The sequence below is a fragment of the Epinephelus moara genome, chromosome 3, assembly GCF_006386435.1.
Source record: "Epinephelus moara isolate mb chromosome 3, YSFRI_EMoa_1.0, whole genome shotgun sequence".
In the NCBI taxonomy this organism is placed as follows: Eukaryota; Metazoa; Chordata; class Actinopteri; order Perciformes; family Serranidae; genus Epinephelus; species Epinephelus moara.
Window position 1 is genome coordinate 14621777 of NC_065508.1, and position 22842 is coordinate 14644618.

Here is a 22842-nt window from a genome sequence, read left to right on the forward strand (position 1 = left end):
GCTTTAGCGTGTGTATATTTGACTGTGTGCTTTTATGTAAGAGGTACAGAAGAGATAAAATGATTACTTGAGATAAAGTGAGATATTAAAAAAAAAAACTCAAGCGGCACTTACGGTAATTATGACTTGTCAAAAGCTTGTTACAGAGACGAAGCACTCTGAAATGAGAAATGAAAAAAAAAAAGCGCAGGTCAGTCCTCAAGATTTCTGGTTATGCCATCAAAGCTTCACAATGCCAAATGAAGAGAGAGGGATCATACACTAACGGATTTGGATCTGATAAAGACATTAGCCTACTTTGTGTGTGTCTGGGTGTGTGCATGCGTACAGTGTTGTGTGGAAATATTAAGAGGATGGGAAAGGAGAAAGAGCTGAAGAGCAGAATAGACAGGACCAGACAGACAAAGAGGGAGATGCAAGAGCTACTGAAAGTCTTGGGAACAGCAGTTAAAGGCAGCGTGGTACTGAAGACTTGGCAGAGAGCGACAGCGACAAACAAGACAGAATAAGAGAAAGAGAGCATAAGAGAGGGAGAGAGGATAAAGGACAAGTTTCAAATTAAAGGAGATACTGAAACAAAGGTGGAGAGTCTGCAAATATGCACTTTTACCTCCTCTTAAATACTTCAAATGTGCATCTGTCATTTAAATGCGTGTGGGTTGGTGGAGGTGTCAAGTCTCAGCTGTGCAGAGGGTCGTCTTTAGGCATCCAGGCAGCCAAAGAACTAAGAGGGGTCAAAGGGCTGAGAGTCTCTGCTGTCCTTTCTTCTACTTCACTTTCATGCTTCTTCTCTGGAGAAGAAAAAACAGTTTTCTCGGGTATGTGGTTTGGTTTAGAGAATTCAGCACAGGCACATTAAATATAGTAAAAAATAACAGAATGTGAGATTTTAATGTGAGAAATAAACAAGTTTGGGTGTCATTTGATCATTTAGTCCTGGATTCAATTTTGGGACCTTATAATTAACAAGATATATACCACTTATCATAATGTTTACTGCCTTAATGTTGCTGAGGCGTGTTTTTAACAAGCTGATAAAACGTTACAGAAAATCAAAATAACTATAATTTGGTAAATGTTTGGCTTTTATCCAAAGGGCTTTACAATTTGCCTCTCATTCACCCTGCTACCATGCAAGGGACTGGTGGGGTTTGGGGGCAATTTGGGGTTCTGTGTCAGAGTCGGTAGTACTAAGTTAGTAATTCATTAACCTTTTTTAACTTTATTTGAATACTGAAAAATAGATTTCTTTAAAGATCCGGTGTGTAGGATATAGTGGCATCTAGCCATGAGGTGTCAGAGCTGAAACTTATCCAGTGGTGATTGCTCTAAGACTGCAAGGGAAGCTCAGCTTCCCCTAAAATGTAAAAAAATAAGTGGTCAAATATGTACTGTTGTGTTTACATTTCATTGACTAAATATGCGCTAGAACGCGTTCAACTTTTGTTCAGAATCAGCTACTTATCACAGGTCACTGACGCGACTTTCTTCTCATTCATTCCCATAGCGTCACAGTGCATTGAACAGTGGAAGCTCAGCATCCAAAGACTTCAATGGGGAAGCACAGGGTGGGTTGTTCCACTGCAGCGAAACTAGATAGTCATTGGATAAATGCTCGGTTTTGTCCCGCTCATCGGACGCTCAGCGTCTCTGGGGGTCTATGGGGCAGTGGGCTGGCCTCGGCTGGCCTGGACGCTGGGCTTCTGCATGATGATTGGATGATCTGTCTGAGGCTGAATCCCTTTTTGATTGACAGCAAAAGGAGCGAATCAGCGATCTTGAAATATAAACCACCACCGGAGCATTTTTCAAGTTTCATTCCGTTGTTCCGAGTTGATCTGGAGACTTTTCCAATCCTCTTAGTGACTTTTTCTTTGTTAAAAACGACTAGCGACAAATCTAGCATCTTTTTCTGGTGTTATTGGAGACTGTACTCGTGTTTGGAGACTCTGACTTCTGTCGCTCTGCAGTTACTGTCCCCAACGAGCAGCGGGTGCTGCTGTGAGCCCCTCCACCGTCCCAAAGCACTCACAGGCGGTCACACTAGCCTCGCGCAGCAGCCCCAGAGGGTAGAATTTACGTATAAATAAACGGACACATTTTATGATGTAGGCCGAAAATGAGCTTCCCCTCCTTGAAAGCCCAGCAGCCACCACTGAACTTATCCCATGTGCAGAAATGTGAATGGGCCTATCTAGAGCCGCTGTTTGATTTGTCCATTCTGGGCTACTGTAGAGAACCATGGCAGACTCTGTGGAAGAGGACCTGCTTCGTATATAGGTAGAAAAAGCTCATTCTAAGGTAACAAAAACACAGGTGATTATATACAAATGAAAACATAGTTATGAATATTGTGAATTATTTGTTCCAATAGATGGCCATAAATCCTACACAGTGGATCTTTAAGAACATTTGCACTCTGATCTGTCACAGTTTAAACTAAGATCATATGAACTCAACACATTTTCCACTGTAACTATAAAGCAGTGTAAGCATTTTGTAGTAAATCATAAAAGCTACCACTCACTAACATTTAAAATGCTGCTTAATCTGTTATTAAACTTTACTCTTACTGTTTGTTTTGATTAAGGAAAGAATAAGAATTCTCCATGAGTGTTCTGTCTCACTCTGTCACTCAGTCCCTCTCTGTCTTTCTCTTTCTTGTTATCTTTTCTTCATGTTATCTGTCTTGCTACAATTCACTGCTTCAGTTGCCGCCATGAGGAAGTTGAATATTGGCAGGGTGTTTTGAGGAAGTGATCCGTGAAAGGATTTATAGTGGCAGATAAAAACTGGTGCGCCTCGTGTGTGTGTGTGTGTGTCTTTGTGTGCATGTCCGTGCGCGCACTTTAGAATTGACAAAGACTTTGCGAAAGCCCGGGGCTGTGAAAAGGGGGGAAAGCCATTATCTCATACACAGAAACACTCCACTCATCCAGGTTTATGTGTATGTGTGTGTCCGTTCACTAACACGTGCACGTGTGCGTTCAGAGCAAATATGTGTGCATCCACACAACCATGTGCTCCGTCCGTGTACAGTAAGCTAATATAGTGTGTGAGCGTGAAAGGGGGGATGGGGCACCGCTAAGTGAGCCCTGTGGGTGTGTGAGTGTGTTTGTATTGTGTGTGTGTGTGTATGTGTATATATATATATATGTGTGTGTGTGTGTAAGTGTATATACTGACCCAGATTGATACAGTGCTCTCAGGCTAAGGCAGCTCACCTGTAGGGCAGATATAGGTAGGCGTGTTGTCTTTTACAAGCATCCAGCCTCAAGTAAATAACCGAACTGAGACCATAACTACATCAATGCTGTCACTTCACTTACCTTAACCTTAATCAAATACCAAGTCTTAACTTAAAGTTTGTTGATTAACCTTGTAGCAACCATACACAGTTACAGAGTGATATTCTGCAGCCTTACTACAATCAGTACTATGAATACAATCATCTAAGTCAAACTCATCTTTGATCTGGTCATGTAAAGCTCATAAAGCACTCCATGCATCACATAATGCATTATACAAATGGAAGTGATGAAGACAATCATTGCTGTCGTCATCACCATCTTCATCAACAACATGGAGCTAAAGCTGGCCTCAAATACTCTCACATCTTGATCCTCCACAGTGAATGTGACTCCTCTGACCTTGTGGCAGAGCAGACGGACGCACGCCCTCTCTTTATGATTACAGATACAGTACATAAGATCTAGTTTGATGAGCATGTGGCGGGCATGATAAAGAGATGATGCAATTAACATGAAAGGGATGATCTCTCTTTCTCTCTCTCATCTTTGTCCGTCTTTCTCTCCAGTCTTCAAACCGTTGTTAGAAAACGCTTCATCCCTCTTCCTCAGTGGTCCTCTCATTTCTGCCGTTAAGCAAATATGGGGCTTATGCAGCCCCCAGTTGTCCTTCTCCCTGCATGCAATCAAGCTGTTTAAATGTTTGACTGTGTGCCTGTGGGTTCTCTGTGTGTCTGTCTCTTGTGTGCGTGTCTCCCAATTCACTGCGGCTGTCACTTGCAGCCCAGTACCAGACAGATATTGTTGAAGTCTGTTTTGGGAAAACCAAGACAAAACTGACAGCTGAGGGTGGAGAGACACTGAAATGTTTTTTCTCGTCTTTGGTTTCACTGAGTGTGTCTAATTAAGGTGCCGGTTCTGTCATGGTTGCAGTCAATGGTAGGGGGAATCCCTTTGCAATGAGATGATTTACAGAGCAGGAAAGATGAAAGGAGAAAAAAAAGTATTTGGTTGACCTCGTCATAAACTACGCTGCTGATCATGGTGGGTCACAAATAGACAAATAGGTGTGAAACCACTGGAATATTACATAGATATGCAGCGTGTGTTTGTATCTGTATTCCCTGATCCTGTATGACCTTTTGAAAATATGAGAATTATGCAAGGCAAGAGTGGCTGAATGAGTCAGTGTGAATATGTCGTACTGACGCGTTTGCTTTTGTGCGTCCGTTAATAATGTCACTTGGCTGGTTGAGCAGGACTACAAGAGTTGTTAAAGGGGGGGAGTGTGAAACATCAGGTGAAAAACATTGTTTTCTGTGCCAGACTCCACAACATCAACCCCCCGATGAGAAGAAGAAGGAGATGCAAAAGGAGTGGGAGAAGCAGAAGGGGATGCCTCTAATTTGCGAAGGGGTCCAGACAGGGGGAGGGGAGTCTCAGAGCTGACATGAGCTGGCATGTTCACTCATTTCCTATCTTTTGTCTGTTCTGTGTCTGCTGATGAATTGGGAGTTTCTTCCTTCCTTCCCTTCCTTCCCTCCCTTCCTTTTCTTTCTCTTCTTTCTTGCTCTCTTTTTTTTCTCTTTGTCTCCCTCTTTCTGTCTCTTGCTCCACCATCCCTCCTTCCTTCCTCTCTTGGTGTGTGACAGCATTGCCATCGCTGTCATGTCTGCCCATTATCTCTGATCAGTGTTGCGTTCCAGCCCACACATTGGCTCTGGCTGCCAACTGATGATGTGTAAATGTGTGTGTGTGTGTGTGTGTGTGTGTGTGCATGCATCTACATCTTATTTGATACACAGAAGGTTAGATCTTTGTGTTTTTTTAGGGTGCTCTCAATTCATAAGAATAACAGAAGGAAAAAGCACAGAAATGTGGCTGTGTGTAATTTTGTTTACTGAGTGATGAGCAAACAAAGGATGTTTGCGATGCACACACGCTGATATTTGTCATGCTAAAGAAGTACAATTTGAAAAGGTGGTATAAGCTGAGTTAATGTGCAAGTGTGGCTTAGTGGAAAAGGAAGCTTTGGGACAGTTTTACCTGAACAGGAAGCTGCTGTAAAAGACTTCAGAATGAGAGAGTGGAAACACATTTGTGTGTGAAGTGCTGAGTAGGGATTTAAGGGAGGAATTACTGTGGTAGTGCAAAGAGTGTCTTCAAAGATTGTCTTTGTGCTTTGTTTGTGCTTGGGAGATTTGGCCTTTCCTGGGATTTCCTTTTTTTTTTTTTTCTTATATCTGCTTGGAAATCTTTACACCCCCTAATTTGCGTGAGTGTTTTCCAGTCTAAGGTTTACATCCATGTGACTGTAAATTACAGCACCTCTCCTGCTTTCCTTCAACCCCCACATTACATTAGTTGCATAAGAGAATGCTGACCAGCGACTCAGTGCTCATCACATAGTCAAACTTCACGTTGCCTGTTGACCTGGAAGTGATGCAGTGGGATTGTACAAGGCGGTCTTAGAAGCCTGTGCGAGCATTTGTAAGTGTGTGCATGTGCAAATATGTATGTGAATATGTCTGAATGTGTGTGTGTGTGTGTGGAAAGGGGGTTGACAACAGCAAGGATGAAGGCTTACAGGCAGAGCTGCATGGATTTTTTGTTTGTTGGATTGAGTTTCTTTGGGGATAAAAACCCTGTGGTGAGTGCCGTATAAGGTTTCTATTAGACTGTGTGTTTTTGTTATCGCCCTTTGGTGCGTTAGCTTTTAGACACGTGAATGTGCGCGCATGTGTGGTCAGATTGCCTTTGTCCTCTCCCCTCAGGCCTGCACTCAGATGTCAGCAAGTCGTGTGGAGCTTATACAGGTCACTAATGCACTGAGAGGAGGCTCTATTCACCGTAGAGCCCAAACAATAACCCCCAGCCCGAGTCCGCTCAGGAGCCAAACTCCCAGGAAATGGACCCATTGACCTAGATCCTGAAGAGATGCCGCATTGCTGACATGTTGTTGACATCCTTGTCTCAGTGATTGTTTTCTGTTTTGCCACAAGACATCATTAACATTGGCTGAAATTTGAGGGGGCTCTTATGTGAAGTATCCAGGGATTCAATTATGGTTTACCATCTTTTAAAACCTTCATAGTGACTAGAGTTTATCCTCATTGGCTTATGTTTGTATGATGCAAAATGAATAGTTCTGACAAGCAGCAAAACAATGCAAGTTTCAGATTAATACTACTTTGGAACAAGAAGGGAAAGTAAGGTTTTCTTCTCAGAAATAACCTAGTTTTGATAACAACTTCTGACACTACATCACAGGATGAAATCTTGTTTCTACTCCTTAGCTTTACAACATTATTTAGTGTCACCATGGTTGTGCTGAACATCAAACACTTAAGTAAAGCCGTACTGTGCTGTGTATTATTTAAATCCAGATGAAATGGTATTCTGAGAGTAGCTAGCTTCAGTATCATGACATATTTGCGAGTAAAAACCTGTCGGGGTACTGCTATCCCTACGTGGTGTGCACAGTAGGGATAGCAGTATTCATCACTGAGAGAGAGAGAGACGAAGCCCATTGTATGCTCCATGTAGTTGCTGAAGCTGTCCACTGTAACATGCCTTGTGTATAATCTGGAGCTGTCACATGTACCACTTTCTTCAAGGTGGATAAATTCTAGCCAACGGCCCAGTCATAATGGTATTTTTGGGTAAGCAGAACAAGATTTAAGGTGGTGAACACCTGAAGACACACTGATGTACCGTGCTTTTGCTAGCTAGCTAACTTGAATCTGATATCTGTGCAGTGATAGATGCGTATTTATTGACTGGTGGATGTCACATTATTGGTTGAAACTGGTTGGTACTAGCTTAAAAACTCACATTTTGTTTTGAAGGAAGAAAACAGATTGGATTTTGATATAAGAACACAAAGAAATTGATTTTTTTTGTAGGTTTTTGGCATATATTGTTAAATAGCTGCACAGTATGACATGGGATGTGATCTAAAAGAGTTAGAAAGGCATTTTTCATTTAATCTCACCTTTATACATACTGCATGGGGCTTGGTTTCCTGAAAATGATTAAATCTAGATCTAAAGGATATATGTAGATGTCCCTACTAGTGCAGAGGCTTTGTACAAAACAAGCAACTGGCATTTTGTTGACTAAATGATCCATGTTTTACAAAAAAAGAATGATAATCTTAAGTTTCAACCCTTATCTCATTCACATTTGTTTTCGTGTAGACCTAAGCTTAACCTCTGTGTGGGAAGATTGACCTATTGTATACCGAGATTACTGAAGCAGTTTGTGGTCGTTGAAATTTGAGGAACATTGATGCAACACTTTGGGCGTGGGTCCACTGGTATTCTCAGAATCTGTCACACCTTACTGTCTGCAAGGACGTTTGTGGGTAAGTGTGATACACAAATGAAGAAGTAGGTAACAAAAGGGAGGGTTGTTTTTCTTGCGGACAAAAAAGATATGATCATGGGAAAAGTACAGTATGCAAATGTGTACTTTCTGCATGTATGCAATTTGATATGGACTGTAAACTCATTGTAAGTGTATAGATGTTTAATGTGCAGACATTGGCTGCATCTATCAGTGGTTATTGTCGTCCTTTTTGCTTTTTAGCATTCTTTAAATTAATCTTACCTTACCTTAACCTCCTAGCAGTATAACCATACTGTATTGTTTTTGTGGTCTGTGTCCTCTGTTGACATGAGAGACGGAGACACAACACTGTGTCCTGCTGTTTGTGGTCACATTCTTGCTGAACATTTCTTACCTCCATCCCCTCACTGCGGTGCATTGTCTTCTGTCTCGTCTTCAAGGGGGTGCTTTGTTTGCAAGCACTGCTGTTGACTCAGGTGGAGGGATGGAGGGAAGATAACTTCCCCTTCCACCTCCCGCTGTCCACCTCTGTTGTTGCCCATTCCTCTGCCCTTAACTTTTTCCTTTGTACTACCTGCTTACTCACCTCTTATGCTGTCATGGTGTCTCCTCTACTCCTTCTCCACCCTTAATCTTTCATTTCCTTTTTCTTCTTTTTTTCCCCTCATGTTACCCTCTCCACTTTTTCTTCCCTCCCTACCTGTCCTTGTGTGGTCATGCCAAAGCTCTCCCTTGCTCCCTGGTAATGATTAGGGTAGTGCTACAAAGGATTTGCAGAGCCTCAGCAAAAATCTTAATTAGTTAAGTGATAACAGTGTCTTTGCATTACTCAATTTGATTAAAACCAGAGTAAGCTAATGCCTGCAAATTGCATTGTTGCAGTATTTAAACCGTAATAGCGCTATCTTCGTGTTCTTACAGGTCACACCTACACACATAAGCACACACCGACACGGACAATAACCTCCTCAATAACCCTCTCCAGATAGTCTTACCCCAGTCATATCGTTACTGACAACAAATCGGGCCTGTTCACATCTGCCCTACTTTGAACTGACACAACATCTATCTCTATCAGCCCCTCAGGACCTATCAGCACCACTCCACCTCTTTACCTCTCATGTCTCCTTCCACCTCAGCACACATCATTCATCTTTCTAACCTGTGGCCCAACACTCGATTCCACCAGCTAACAGCCTCTCATCCTCCTTTCAACACCATCATTTTTTTTTTTCAGACCCTCTTGCCTCTCTCATCTCATCCCCCCAGTCTCAACCTCCCACCTCAATCAGTCTACCTTTGCCTAAAACCCTCTTATCCCTCTCTCTGGCTTGCTAGCCCACCCTGTTATTTCCCCATCCCTTCAGCCTGCACAGAGAGGAAAGTATTACCCGCCAATTTGGCTCAGTTCACACCTGTCTGTGTTTGTCTGTGGATGTCTATACATGTCAGTGTCTGGCAATATTTGCTGCCAAAATTGAGTATATTTGATTTTAAATTTGGCAATTTTTTGCCCCAAATAAACGTATTTCGTTCACCTCTTCACAGGATGGAATGGAAACACTGAAACAATTTTTCGACAATACGCTTGCCACATTAAATGTTTAAATCAATTTAATTAACAACACTTTAATTATTAGACTTTTATTGTTGAAAAGTAAAACATTTCTGCAACGGCTCAGTTAAGGCAAAAAGGGTGGAGATAATGGGAAGGAATCCCCTTTTCAAGATGAAACAACAAGCTATAGAACTACTCAATTATTTCAGGCTTAACAGCTTTTCACTGAAGTGTGTCTTATCCCAATTCATTACTTTATTGCCATGTCAACCAAGTTGAGAGGAATCTGGGTCAGTATGACTCAGATAAAGCAGACAAACAGGATGGCTTGCGCACATCACAATACATTCACAGCAAAAAAAATCAGCAACACAAACAGCACAGGATCAAAGTGTGTGCTAAAGTGCAACAGTGATAAAGCAGCAGATTTTAGAAACACAGCAGATTGACAAAGAGTCAGAAAAGTGTTGGTTGATTAATTGATTAAAGGGCGTCTTCTGTGTTTTTCATCCTGGACCCTATTTTCCCTTGTAATTGTGTCAAAGTGACTAATAGAGACAACCTTTTAAAAATGGTCCAGTATTGAGTGAGGTGGCTGCAGCCACCAGCAGGCTGTAATGTAACCATTTAGGACTTGTGCACCGCCAATTTACGTCCACCCGAAGTGCTTGTTTTTGCCACTGACAGACTCAGACTATTATTTTAAGTGTTGTAGACCTTTGTATTAAACAGTAAGATCCTTTTTAAAAAAAAAAAAACAGAAACAGCGTTTAAATTGATATTGCTAAATCCACCAGATTCCATTTAAATAAACAGTGATTTTAGCGTGTATAAAGCCAGCATATTTTCACATCTAACTGGGTGAATGTAGGGTTTGTTTCAACCAAACCATAGGTGGTGATTGTTGGAACACTGAAAAGATGAACCAAGATGTTTTTTGTAAGTTTTATTGCGTGTTTTATTGAGTGTGGTGGTTTTTTGATTGTGATTTCAGGTCTGTGTCTGGTTAAACAAAAAGGTTTGTCACTGTAGAGATCCCTCCCATAACATTGTCAGCAACTCAGAATAACAATCTGAGCCTGTCAGTGGCAAAAAGTAAATTCATGATGCGCAAATGCCCATTACAGTTACATTGCAGCCTGTTTTGCTGCTGCCAGCTGCAGTGGTCTTGCTCAGTAATGAACCAATTTTAAAAACTGTTATCTCCTTTAGTCAATTTTACACAAAAACATGGGGTCCAAGCTGAAAGATACCAAAATTCCCCTTTAATAAGTTAGTAATATGTTAGCTGTGGTTTCATATTAATAAGATATAGAGGGAATCTCTACAATATATCGATGCTTTCTAATTAAAGTATTGATTTATATGGATGGGTGACACCATGCTCTTATTAACTATGGCTGTCACTGACTGGCTGCTACCTGCGATTTCTTAAAACCCCAGTTCAGTCTAAAAATATGCTAGTGTGCCTGAGTTTCTTTTTCCATCATGTTTGTAGAGGCATGCCATTGCCCACAGGTCATTCAAAGAAATTTAAATACCCTGCCACGTCCTCACAGTACTCTTCTTCTTTTGTAACGTCTTTCTCTATCTCATTGCCACACTCCCAACCACTCCTCCCCCAGGCTGCATCTTGCCCCGCAGGGTTTCTACGGTTACCAGCTGAAATCTGGAGCACAGTCAATGTCTCGTCCCACTCCTCCTGGATAATTAAACAACACTTCTTGTACTGCCTCTTGCATATTTGGAGCAGCAAATCACCACATGAATATTCAGTTGATTGGTTTTGATGACGGCGAGGCAATTGTCTGCGCAATCACTATTTCATCAGGGGGAATGAGCGAGCACTGGTTGAGGAATGGCTAAAAAAGAGAGGGGTGATTTATTAACATTCATCAAAAAGCAAATGATAGCTTGCCATTTGTCATGCAACCTGCTGCTTGCTGATGGGTGTACTCTGTAAACAAGAGGATTTGAAGTGGCATGGTAACCGACAACAGAAGTCCAGGATGGATTTAATTAAGGCTTACACACCTTGATCTCCTCCTTCATCTCTGAACAAGTGGGGTGCTCTGATCATTCAGCATTAAAAAGCCTCACATTAAAATATACATCTTGAAAGATCCTAATGGCAGGTTTAAATCATGGGGTTTCCTGTCTTTGAATTCATACAGGGACTCACTGATCGCTGAGTTTGCACTCAGCAGCAGCAGCAGCAGCAGCTACAGAGCAAAGCGTCAAAAGCGACACACACTCATTGACTCTCTCGGGCCTCTCACTCAATGGAGGACTTGTGGTAGAAGGATTTTCTTTAAAATATGGTAATCCCTGACTGCACCGCGCTGCAGAGACAGTCAGCTGAAATCTGAGTTAAGGAGCGTACAGTGTAAGCTCCTAGAAAGACGGAGGAGCGTATTTAATGAAGTTAGTGACACTTGAGGTGTAAAGTGGAGTGAATTGGCTGACACTGAATCCCACTGCCCTTTATCTTTTCCCCTTGATCCTCAGATGCCACACAGACACTGACCCAAAATCTAAAATCTATTATATGTGTCATTTTGCAGATGATATGCTGCACTACATAAGTATCTTTCCCCCCCCCGTTTTTAAACTCGTATCTTTATTTTTATATTTGGTTTGTGACATGCTTTTCAACATGAATTGGCAGTGAATTTGCTTTGCTACCACAATCATCACAATCCTAAATCTCGTCTCTTTTCTTACTCCACTTGTCTGTAAGGAGATGACAAATAGAGGGGACCACAGTAAATGAATAACAAACGTCTAATTTCCTCCCGCTACACTTTGTTCTGTCATTTTTATGCTTTGCCCTCCTCTGTGGCCTCAAAATGAAAGCGCTCTTCAGGAAGGAATTATAATTTTCCTCTCACCAGTTAAAAGAAATGAATGTTTGATTTAAGCAGCAGCCGAGACTCAATGCTTGCAGGCACGCTGTTTGTGTATGGGCATGCATGTGTTTAAGCTGAGAGTTGGGCGGGGGGGGGGGGGGTTGTGGCGCGTGTCTTGTCAGATCCCGAAAGGATGAATAAGAAGCTAATCTCCCTATTCCTGGGAATTCTACCAGTGATGTCTGAGACAGTCCCGTCTCATAGGGGCTGTGGGAGTGCAGTGGAGTGTGCTCTCCCATCTCCACAATGGGATGTTTTCAGAGCATATCTGACTGTTACCTCGACATTGGATAGATATAGTTCCTCATCCAATGTGAACAATTCACACACACCTAAGTCCCCGATCCTGATTTGTTTGGCCCATTGAGCCTGCACCTAGTCCTGATTCACATGTTATTCGCAGTGCGTTTGTTATCTTTCAAAGCAGGTTTGCTCAGCGTAAACAACAACAAGGATGCCCTGGTGTATAAGCATGCATGTTTGCAGGTGTGTGTATTTCTGTAGGGGTGTGCAGGTGTGTATGCAAAATCAGGGAGCATGCAGAGGCTCTGATGAAACCGTCTCGCAGATTCCCATGGTATTCTATTTTGACTTGCTTGGAATGAAGTTTGCCTCATCCAGAAATTCCTTTGTTTACCCCCCAGAGAGAGTGTTAACCTCAGCGACTTTATTCTCTGCCCTGTGGTAGGGGGTACAGTAACCATTTGAGGAATGTGAAAGGTGCGGGAAAGGGTCTAGGGGAAGGGCGGGTCCAGTGACTGCGTTGTGTGTTTTAATGCTCGGTGGGGGGTGGTCAAGGGTGCAGAGTAAGGTCGGGGAGATCAGTCAAGCTGAGGGCTTCTCTGGTTACAGCAGTGTCTAGACGGGTCACTACTGTTACTACCTTTTATGTCTCTTTTAGGGTTGGGCTACTTTCTTTGGGTCATTTATTAGGTAGTCAGGAATAACAGAGCTGTTGAGTAATAATTGTAAGACAACATTAGTTGCTATTGTCTTTTAAAACGTTAAGTTTGAACAATAAAGGCACCAGTAACCTCTTAAATCACAATTATTTAATCCTTGGATTAACCACACACTAAAGAGTTTAATCCAGGATTTCTAAGTCCCCTGAAAAGTCTAGTCTTTAGGACGTTAGGACTCCTGGCTTCAGCAGTTGTTCACCTAAAATCAGACATGATAGTCATCCAGTCGTAAACTAGTGTGGGACTCTTGAAAGTGTTATATATTTTCCCACAAGTCATCAGCTGTTGCTCATGTTGTGTCATACACTGTGAGTAGTAGGTTTACAGGTGGAACAAGTTTCCACCTAGTAATATTTGGGAATCTATGTGGACACTGATTTATCCTTGAGTGCACATGTAGCACAGTACAACAACACATTTACTCTCTTACGAGACTGAGGTAACTTAAAGCAAATTAACAGATTGTGTTGTTGTTTTTCCAATGTATACTAGTGTGTTATGCAGTAAGGAATCAGTGCATCATACAGTTGTCTCTTCGTTAAGCATAAAGTTAGACTGGCTAGACTTCGACTGATCTGCTCAATGTCAAACTGTGTTTTCAAAGCGTGTAGAGAATGTTGTCTTTGGCAGGTAATATTGTGTCCAATTTCTCTCACACTTTACTTGAAGATTATCAGCTTTCGCCATCAGACAGAAGATTAGAGTCCCACATGCTCGATTTTAACAGGTTGAGGAACTCTTTGCTTCTAAGTAGCCTTAGTGTACCTTGGGTTGAACTCTGAATGTAATGGGGTGATTAATTGCACTGCATACGCTTTTTGTAATGTCTGATGAGATTTGTAGTGTTTGTAGTATGGTTTTGTTGTTTGGCTAAATGTTGTTTGCTATTTTTGTATTTATATATATTTATGTGAAATAGTTGATGTCCTGATAATAAAGTGAAATCTCCAACGCTTAAATCTTAGTAGCTAATAGCTAGAAATAACGACAAATGGTGTTTAATAGCACAACTTAAAGACAACAACAGTTAATTTCACAATAAAACATACTGTACGCTTAAGTATCACCTCTACCCATTGAAACACTTTTTCAAAAAATGAGATCCTGTCCACATGTTAGAGAAATTCATGTGCAACAGGTAATTTATTTTCGTTAAAGACAACAGTTACATATTATCACACAACCATTGTCATTACTATGCCCCTGTGCAATATCCAAGTACACCAAGTATTGTAAAAGTGAGTACATTTAGGATGGGTTGTTGTCTTCTGGGTATGAAGGGCACGCAATAAAGGTGCTTGTTGATGTCACAGCTTGAATTGGCTGATTTCAGCAGCCACTTCAGCATGCGGTCTAGACTATGACAGGCTTATAAAAGCAATGAGACATGTTTTGTTTGGCTTCAATCACCGTACAGTGCAATACAGTAGTACACATCCACGTCATGTGTGGTTTGAATCCGGAGAGCTGAGCTGTGTGTCATGTAGGGCGGAGCTGTGAGACAGGTGCAGAGATGAAAAGATTGGCGGAGGGAAGCAGGGTGTGCCTGCTCCGTGGCTGTTCTGACAGGCCTTTGGTATTTTTCAAAGGCGAAGGGAAAAGAGTGCGAGAGCATGTGTGTGTGAGTCGGAAAACCTGCTCACATTTCTCCAGGGATTGTGCAGGTGTGTGTGACGGGAAGCATGTCTGCCTTTGTAGTATTACACTCCATTGTGCGCCGCAGAGAACTACCTGCTAGCGTGTGTATGTGTTCATGTATTAGGTGATAGACATGAGAGTCTATAGGTGTGGAGCATCTTTCTAATGCAGCCGTGGCGATGTGGCAATAAGAGTTTGACAGCTCCAGTGCGGAGTTGTATCTGACAGTGTAGATAAGTGGCACATCCAGTCCCAGTGCGCTGTGATTTTGTGTCCATTATACTCACTCTGAAGAGCTTTCCACTCTGTGCTGAGCATGGAGAAACAGCAGATTCAAACATGTTGTGATAAATTCAGTAAATAAAATTCAAATATAGAAGTTAAAATGAAGCAAAGGGACCTGAGATTTTTGTTGTTGTGTTTTCAGTGAGACAGTAAACCAGTATGCAATTTTATTTTCATCAACATTGCTCTTTATCCCTTTTCTCTGTGTGCGAGTGTCTGCATGGTAATGATGCTTTGGCTGCTGTTGCACAGGCCGTTGTATTAATACACTCTCTCATTGTGTTAATATACTGCGAGAATGAGAGCGAGAACGAGAGACTGAGAGAACGAGAGCGAATAATTATGTTTCCCCTTTTGTCTCGGCTCCCTCAATTAAGCCCGAAGAGAGGCAGCCAGAGCACATGTCTACTTATCCACTTAAAGCTCAGCAACAATAGGACCCCCCAATTTGTCTCTATCTCTCTGTTTCTCTTTCTCTCTCGTCCTCAGTCTTTATTTCTTGCTCCCCCTGTTTTCACACTTTTCCATATCAAACTTCTATTCATAGCGCAGGACCCCCAATATGTTTTTTTTCTCCTTTCCCTTCTGCGTCTGCACCAACCTCAGCGCCCTCCCTCCTCATGCATTTCGCCTCCAGCTTTGCCTCACCTCTCAGCTCTACGTGGGTTTAGCAGAGAGCCCCCACCCCCCTTCTCTCTCCCCGTTACCCCTCTCCCTCTTCCGTGCTTCGCTGCAGGGCACGGGGAGAGGAAAACCGAAGAGACTAAACATTTTAGACTGTACACCGCCAGAGGAAAAGCAGCGGTTTGATTTCCCCTGCGTTGTGTCAGACAGGATTGTTTTGTTTGTTTGGCCTGTGTGTGTGTTTTTCACCTCTGCTACACTGAACCCAGACAAATAGATGTATAGATGTATGTCTTGGCAACAGCAACGTAAGGTCAGTGTAACAAAGAATTCTCAGTGGTAAGATCATGTTTGTTGTGGACATTTTTACAACCCAAATGCTGTATTTTTGCTTGTGTGTACATTGACAGCCATTTTTTAAGTTGTTATATTGCTTTCTACTCCCCCACTATGTACTATCTATAAAACATTTTTGGTATTAAGGCCTGTGTTTGCACTTACTGTCTACACTGATGCCAGATTTAAAAGGAAAGCAGGACTAGCTCCAAAATAAATATCCAACACCTGTCAAGCATTGTGTGTGCATTATACTGTGTGGTTTGTTCTGGGGGGGTATGTGGCCAGCATGTGGGTTGGGATAAGTCTCTTCAGGCCGGATGGGATGGAAGACGGATGAGAAATAAAGGGTGGAGGGAGAGGAAGAGGAGAAGAATCAGGATGAAGTTTAGCTTATGTAACCGCTTCCCACAGCTGGAGAGGAATGTGCTGCAAGTTTTAATACATGAACACACACACTGGGGTGGTGCAATGTCAGAGACACTGTGCACGGTTTCTGTGCACTTGCTCAGCAATGGCCTTCACTTCTCCTATTGTCATTTGCCACTTCTCCTTTTCTAAACTCTCATTTCTGTGTCTTAATTTTCCCAGAAGTGTAACACGGTTGACTTATTGTATTTCTGCCTCAGAGAATAAACAAATTGACAGTTCATTATCTGATTAGCAATAATAAAAGCAGCAGCTGTAGGCAAAGGTTTGTGAAAGTAACATGTATGCTCATGCCAGCATTGTAGACCAGAGGGAACAAACGCTTTGTTTGCTTTCTGGGAAAAAAATAGCTAGCTGAAATTACTCACCAGATGTGAAGGATCTAAATAGACCCTCCACTGATTGGCATCTGCTTTGCAATTGATGAAGGCTGTATTTCTCTCTTTTTTTAGATGTGACTTTTTTTTCCTCCATTATTTTCCTGCTTATAAGCTTATCGGTACACAAACAAATCTGACAATAGTGTTTGCAGCATTTAGGGCAGCAGTCAGTCTCCCAGCGATGCTGCTACAGGGCATCTGAATGCTTATACCAGCTGACTGAGAAGGATCATGGGTTATATCTGCCTCATTTTATGTACAAACTATTTTTTTTTTATCTTTTTGTGAACTGAAAATATGTGCAGTATTTCACACACACACACACACACACACACACACACGCAAGCATGCTTTTACTTGCATACCTTCACACTATACATAGCACATTATGGAAATCATGGTCTACCCTAAGCAGCTCAGGGCTGGTATTAGGGAAAATTAGGTCGTGTTGGCAAGGATCATTTAATTGAGTCTTAAGCAGAAAATCATTCTCCATAGCTGCTTTCATCTTCTGTCATTCTACCAACAGCGTGCATGAGAGTGTGTGTGTGTGTGTGTGTGTGTGTGTCTGTGTCTCTTTGTCTGCATGGAAACAAGGAGTGTTATCCCAAAATGATTTGTGCACATGCCTGCACATGTCCGTATGGTTTCTGGTTGGCAATGAGTTTCAGGGTGCAGTTCAAAGAAATCTTGCTTGTTTGTGAGTTTGTTTTGCGCCCTCAGGCTCAGACAATACCTCTGCGCTTTGTTTTTTGATGATCTGTGAGTTTGTATATGTGTGTATTTAAATGTGTGTTTCTTGTCTGGTTCTACTTGCTTCACTGCATTATTTAACCCCGGGCTTTACTGACCACGGTGTCCTTTATTCTCTTTCATCCAGAACGCTGTCTTGTATTCTATAGACTCTCTCTCCAGTGTGCTTCACAGCTTTCCTTTCAACTTTACTTCACCTGCTTTATGTGACATACCTGGCAGATCCTCTGCAGTAGTTTGAGAACTACCTTCCCCTTCTCGTCTTCTCCCTCCTCCTGCGTATGCATTTGACACATCAGGTCACTTTGAAGTTGTGAGAGCTCCACTGAAAGGCTTCTCTCTCTTCTTGTTCCTCTCAGGGCAAACTGACACTGCCGTTTGAGGATGTGTGGAGGATCATGTGGTCGGTGAGAGATGACACCACACTGATGTGGAGAAGCTGGTGATGCGGCTGCTTAACCACAGGTAACCACATTCTGTACACCTTAGTCTCACAATGCTACGAGAATGCAAAAACTGTTATTTGATTTTGCACTGAATTGTAAAATCCTGCCAGTTTATATGAATGTTTTTACTTTGCTACTTTATTTTTACTCACTTACCAGCAAAGAATGAATCTCAGAGGCTCTGGTTCTAAATGATTTGTAAAAAACAGAAGTTGTATGAAGAGATTTCTGCAGTTTGAGCCCACACTGAGAACCTGATGGTGTGGGTTTGATGATGTGTGACTCACAGAGGACCAACTGATCTGACAGCAGTTGACTCAGCAGCTCCGTGTGCTTATATAACGGAGAGCATGAGGCGATGCAGGATGCTCGGATAACTTTATGATCAGCAGAACGCAGTTAAAAACAGATTTCTTTGATCGTTTTAACTGTACTGGGAATATGGTTAATGAATAATTTTAACATCACCGAGGGAAAGAAGTGCTGCAGAAAGGATGAGACGATCCATCCATGTATCAACCAGACCAGCAGACGTCAGTGCTGCTGCTGCAGTGCACTGTGCAGACTCAAATTCATCAAAATTTAAATTTGCATGACTTAAAATTAAAATGAAAGATGTTTTGGTGTCTTAAATTTTAGATGTCTTTGTAGTTGCTGGAAAAAAAGGAATGGAATTTTGATGCATTCTGAATACTTAAATGGAACAACACCAGAAAACCCTTGGGAAGCTGTGTTTATGCTCTAAATCAATTTTTAATTAACTCTATTGTCCCTGTGCTACCCTGTTTGAATGCGTTGTCCAAGGCAAATTACCAAACATTAAGGTCAGTTATGGTGCTTTTGATTTGCACTGGGAAGTCGGGATTTCCCATTTCCCAGTCGGAAATGTCAACTGGAACGAACCCTGAAGTCGGATTTCTGACTCAGGAATCTAAGATGGCTGTTCCGCACATCAACAGTAGTGAAAGCTGTGGTAATGCGCTGTTTATTAGCACTTCTGTCTTATTTGTGTCTCATTACACAGTCGTACACACAGTATTGTCCAAGTTGTATCTGTTGACGTGTTGCTACAGTGTTTGTATGTAGCATAATGTGTTGTTATCAGCTAGCACTAACAATGGCTAACCAGGCTAGTTGCAAACAACATCTTGGTTTTCCAGCTTGCACTGGAACGCAATCAACTCGGGTCTGACGTCATTCCCAGCGCTGACTTCCCTTTTTCAAGACAAATGGAAAGATCATTAATGTAACCCAAAACTGACGGGGGAACTTCCATCTCAACTGTGGAAACCTGATCCCTGAGCTCATCTGCCTCTCAGCTCAGCTCAGCAAGGCATTCAAAGAGCCCCTAGATACCTTTGATTCACCACTGTTAGTAAATGGGCCATTAGATGTTACTCACTCATCCAGCGCAGAGATTGACCTGTTTTCAGCGATAAATGTGTGAGTGTAAACATGCCAATGCCATTAGAGGACAAGGCCTGCAATGTGGTAATGGATGAATGTATATCTCTCAACAGTTAAACGTCCAACGTGTAGGATTTAGGGGGATATATTGGTAGAAATAGAATATACTATTCATTACTATGTTTTCATTAGTCGTTGTGTTTTCATTACCGTAGAATGAGCTGTTTATGTCTGCATATGTAGAAGGTCCTCTTCTACAGTGTCCGTCATGTTGTTTCTACAGTTGCCTAGAATGGGCAAACCAAAAACTCGCAGTGGCCACTGTAGTTTTCTTTACACGCTTGGCACCCGAGAGAAGTTTACATTAGTTATAATCTGCATCCTCACCGCTTGCTGCTACTAAATCCTACACACTGGACCTTTAAAAAAAACAAAAAAAAAACAGATCTATAAACAAACTTAAACAAATCCAAACTTAATAACAGGCATAGCAGCACTCTTGCCCAGTTCAGTGGGGAATTGTGACAAAGACTTCTCGCTCTAAACGCATTACTTACAGTAAAGCGAGGGCTGGGTTTTGAATGTTTTTTGAGAACAGTGCCAATATGATATCTTGAGTTTTGGCACAAACACTAAAAAAACACTTTTTTCTACGCCTTATTTTGCCGAGTGTGACAAGATTTGGCACAAACCTTTTTTTCTTTTAACAAAACCCACTACATTTACATATTACAGTAAATATCTGATCAAAGGCTGAGAAGCTGACTAACCATCTGGTGCCAGCTTCCAATATTTGGCAGATTTCAATAGTTGCTGCCACAGATACAGTTTTCTATCACTCAAGAAGTAGTGAGGTCTGATACCTCCCTCAACTAAAACGACAGTATTTCTTTGGAAAATCTAAACCTGAAGCTGCTGTGTGTGATTCTGTTGGTTTGCTTGACCTTCTGAAAGCCTCTGGACTTAAAAAAAAAGTAAATTTAATCACTGAATGTATTTGGGAGTACATTTAATATTCCTCTTTCCAGTTTAAACATATGATGAATGTAGCACACCCACCCACACAAGTTGTATCCATGCCTTGGTTTGAGATTGATGATCTTAGTAAACATGCATATAGATTGTACTCAAATTTGGTATGAGTGATCAATGTGCCAGTTAATGAATACAGATGTTAGACAAACATCACAGATGTGGCACAGACCAATAAGACACCTGCATCACTACTTTCTAACAAGAATTAGTCATAGCCTATATTAAGGAATATTGGAAACTGTTCTGAGATATACTGTCTGTTTCATCCTTATTTACAGTTGAATCATGGGAAACGTGGAGAGTCAGAATGGGGACAGTGGTTTCTACGGCGATGCAATGGGACATCTCTCCCGCAAGCACACGTCCCGGTCACTCCGTCTCTCCAGCAAGCAGCCAGTCACCCGCCGTTCCCGGCACTCTTCTTCAGTGAAACAGGAACACAGAAACTCTGATGCCTCAACTCGCTCCTCTAGCACCCCGAGCATCCCACAATCCTTAGCAGAGAACGGACTGGAGCCTTTCAATGCAACAGATGAGTTTGGAGAGTTTGGCATCAATCCTCATTGGACGCAACGTGTCGCTATGACAATGAGACCAGAGTCCTTTCAAAATGACGATGACCCCTTGGCCACGCCAACTCCAGAAACCTCAGAGGCGGACACTGTCGCTCAGGATGGAGGAGAGGATTCTGAGGGGGAGGGGGAGGGAGATGTTGTTGGTGAGGAGAGGTACCTCCAGCGGATGACCGAGGGTCCACAGGAGGGAGGGAGTTTTAAAAAGAAGCGGTCTAAGTCAGCAGACATGTGGAGAGAAGACAGCCTGGAGTTTTCTCTGTCTGACCTGAGCCAAGAGCATCTGACCAGCACTGAAGAGATGGTAGATGGGGGAGAAGAAGAAGAGGAGGAGCAGTTCACACGCCCTAGAGGCAACGCAGGTAAGAATTGTAAACATGCACACGAACACTATTATCCTGACTATTAGTTACAAAGACCACCAGAGGTGCAAATTGTGCTTACATTTGCACAGATGTTAAGTCACAATTGACTAGCAATATTACCATCTTGAATCGATACAGTAAAAACTGAAGTTTCTAGGATTTTTACTCAGTTTTCTAAAGAACAGTTGCTGATGGTTGCCAAAATGCTCATAAAAATGTATATCTGTGCATGTGTGCAGGGGTGTTAGCTCGATTTGATTGACTTCAGAGGTGGTGAGGGGGAGGAAGGTGGGAAAAATTGCAGAGAGACACTCACCGAGTGGGGAAAAATGATTTGAGAAAATCTGCTGATTGAAGGTTAGCTGCCATCCATCAGTTGCAGCAGTTCAGTTGATCACAGGGTTGTTAGCTTAACTGGCGCTGCGCAAGAGCTGCTGGAGATCAGCGCGACAGCAGGCGGTAGCTGGTAACTTGACTGCTGAAGGTCTAAACGATGCCCCAGGTGGTCAGCTAGCTCAGGATAATGGATGGGCTCGCTACACACACACACACACACACACACACACACACACACACACACACACACACACACACACACACATGCTCACTCACAAAAATCACAAAGATTCACAGAAGGACACACATGGGGAAGGTTAATTTACACGTCAAATGTGGCAAAGTAATGTGAAGGTAACTGACAGTAATCAGGATATGCTTACCTCACCTTGCTCACACACACACACACACACACACACACACACACACACACACACATGCACAGATGCGCACACTGCCCTGCAATAACCACCTGTGTATTTTCCAGGCTCAGCTGAAAGGGCATCTTCTCTGGACCATCTGTGCAGCCAGCAGAGTCCTGGCCTCAGGGGGCAGAGGAGCCGCTATGCTAAAAACCGGAGAGAAGCACAGTGCGATGGAGACGGAGAAGGGGAGGAGGGGTTGATGTCTCCAACCGAGGAGGATGGTGGCGGGTATGGAGCATTTACGCTCCCCTGCCGACGCTCCCACTGCCTGTCAGAGGGCCTGGCAGGGCTTGGCATCCCTGCTGCACCGTGCCCTGCTTTCCAGGGACGGCGTGCACAAACTACTCAGGTTAGATCATCTTTTATGAATATATGAGTAAAGATACAAAGCAGACATTAATCAGGTTAAATCTTCTTTCTCTACTTTTCTGTGGTTCTATTTTGTTTCTTCTGTCTCTCCTTTATAAAATACAGACCCCTAAACGTAGAATGATAGAGGACTTTGTTTATCAGTAGTGTCCGGGAAGTTCAGCAAGTTCACAGACATGACAGAGGACAGCAATTAAAGTTTTGTCGACAACCAGAGACATTTCCTGTGTGTCCTTATGCTGCTCAGTTGTGTGTACATGTTTTAAGTATGTGCATCCAACTATGTGTGTATATTTGTGTTGTGGGGAAAAGGATTACATGGAGTCAGATAAGAGAGTCGCTGTAGGGCTACTTGTCCACTGCTGGCCTGGTTTCTCCATTCCCCCTCCAGAAATTAAAGCATTAAAGCGTAATA

At 42.4% G+C, this 22842-nt stretch overlaps 1 protein-coding gene across 1 annotated transcript in view; it reads left to right on the forward strand.

Moving 5' to 3' along the window:
* Window positions 1-22842, forward strand: part of tiam1a (TIAM Rac1 associated GEF 1a) — a 65536-nt gene that overhangs the window by 973 nt on the left and 41721 nt on the right. Inside the window, exons 2-4 of the mRNA XM_050040130.1 lie at window positions 17832-17937; window positions 20639-21294; window positions 22121-22407. Coding sequence (XP_049896087.1) covers window positions 20646-21294; window positions 22121-22407 — 936 coding nt within the window. The 5' untranslated portion in view covers window positions 17832-17937; window positions 20639-20645. The remainder of the gene's footprint in view (window positions 1-17831; window positions 17938-20638; window positions 21295-22120; window positions 22408-22842) is intronic.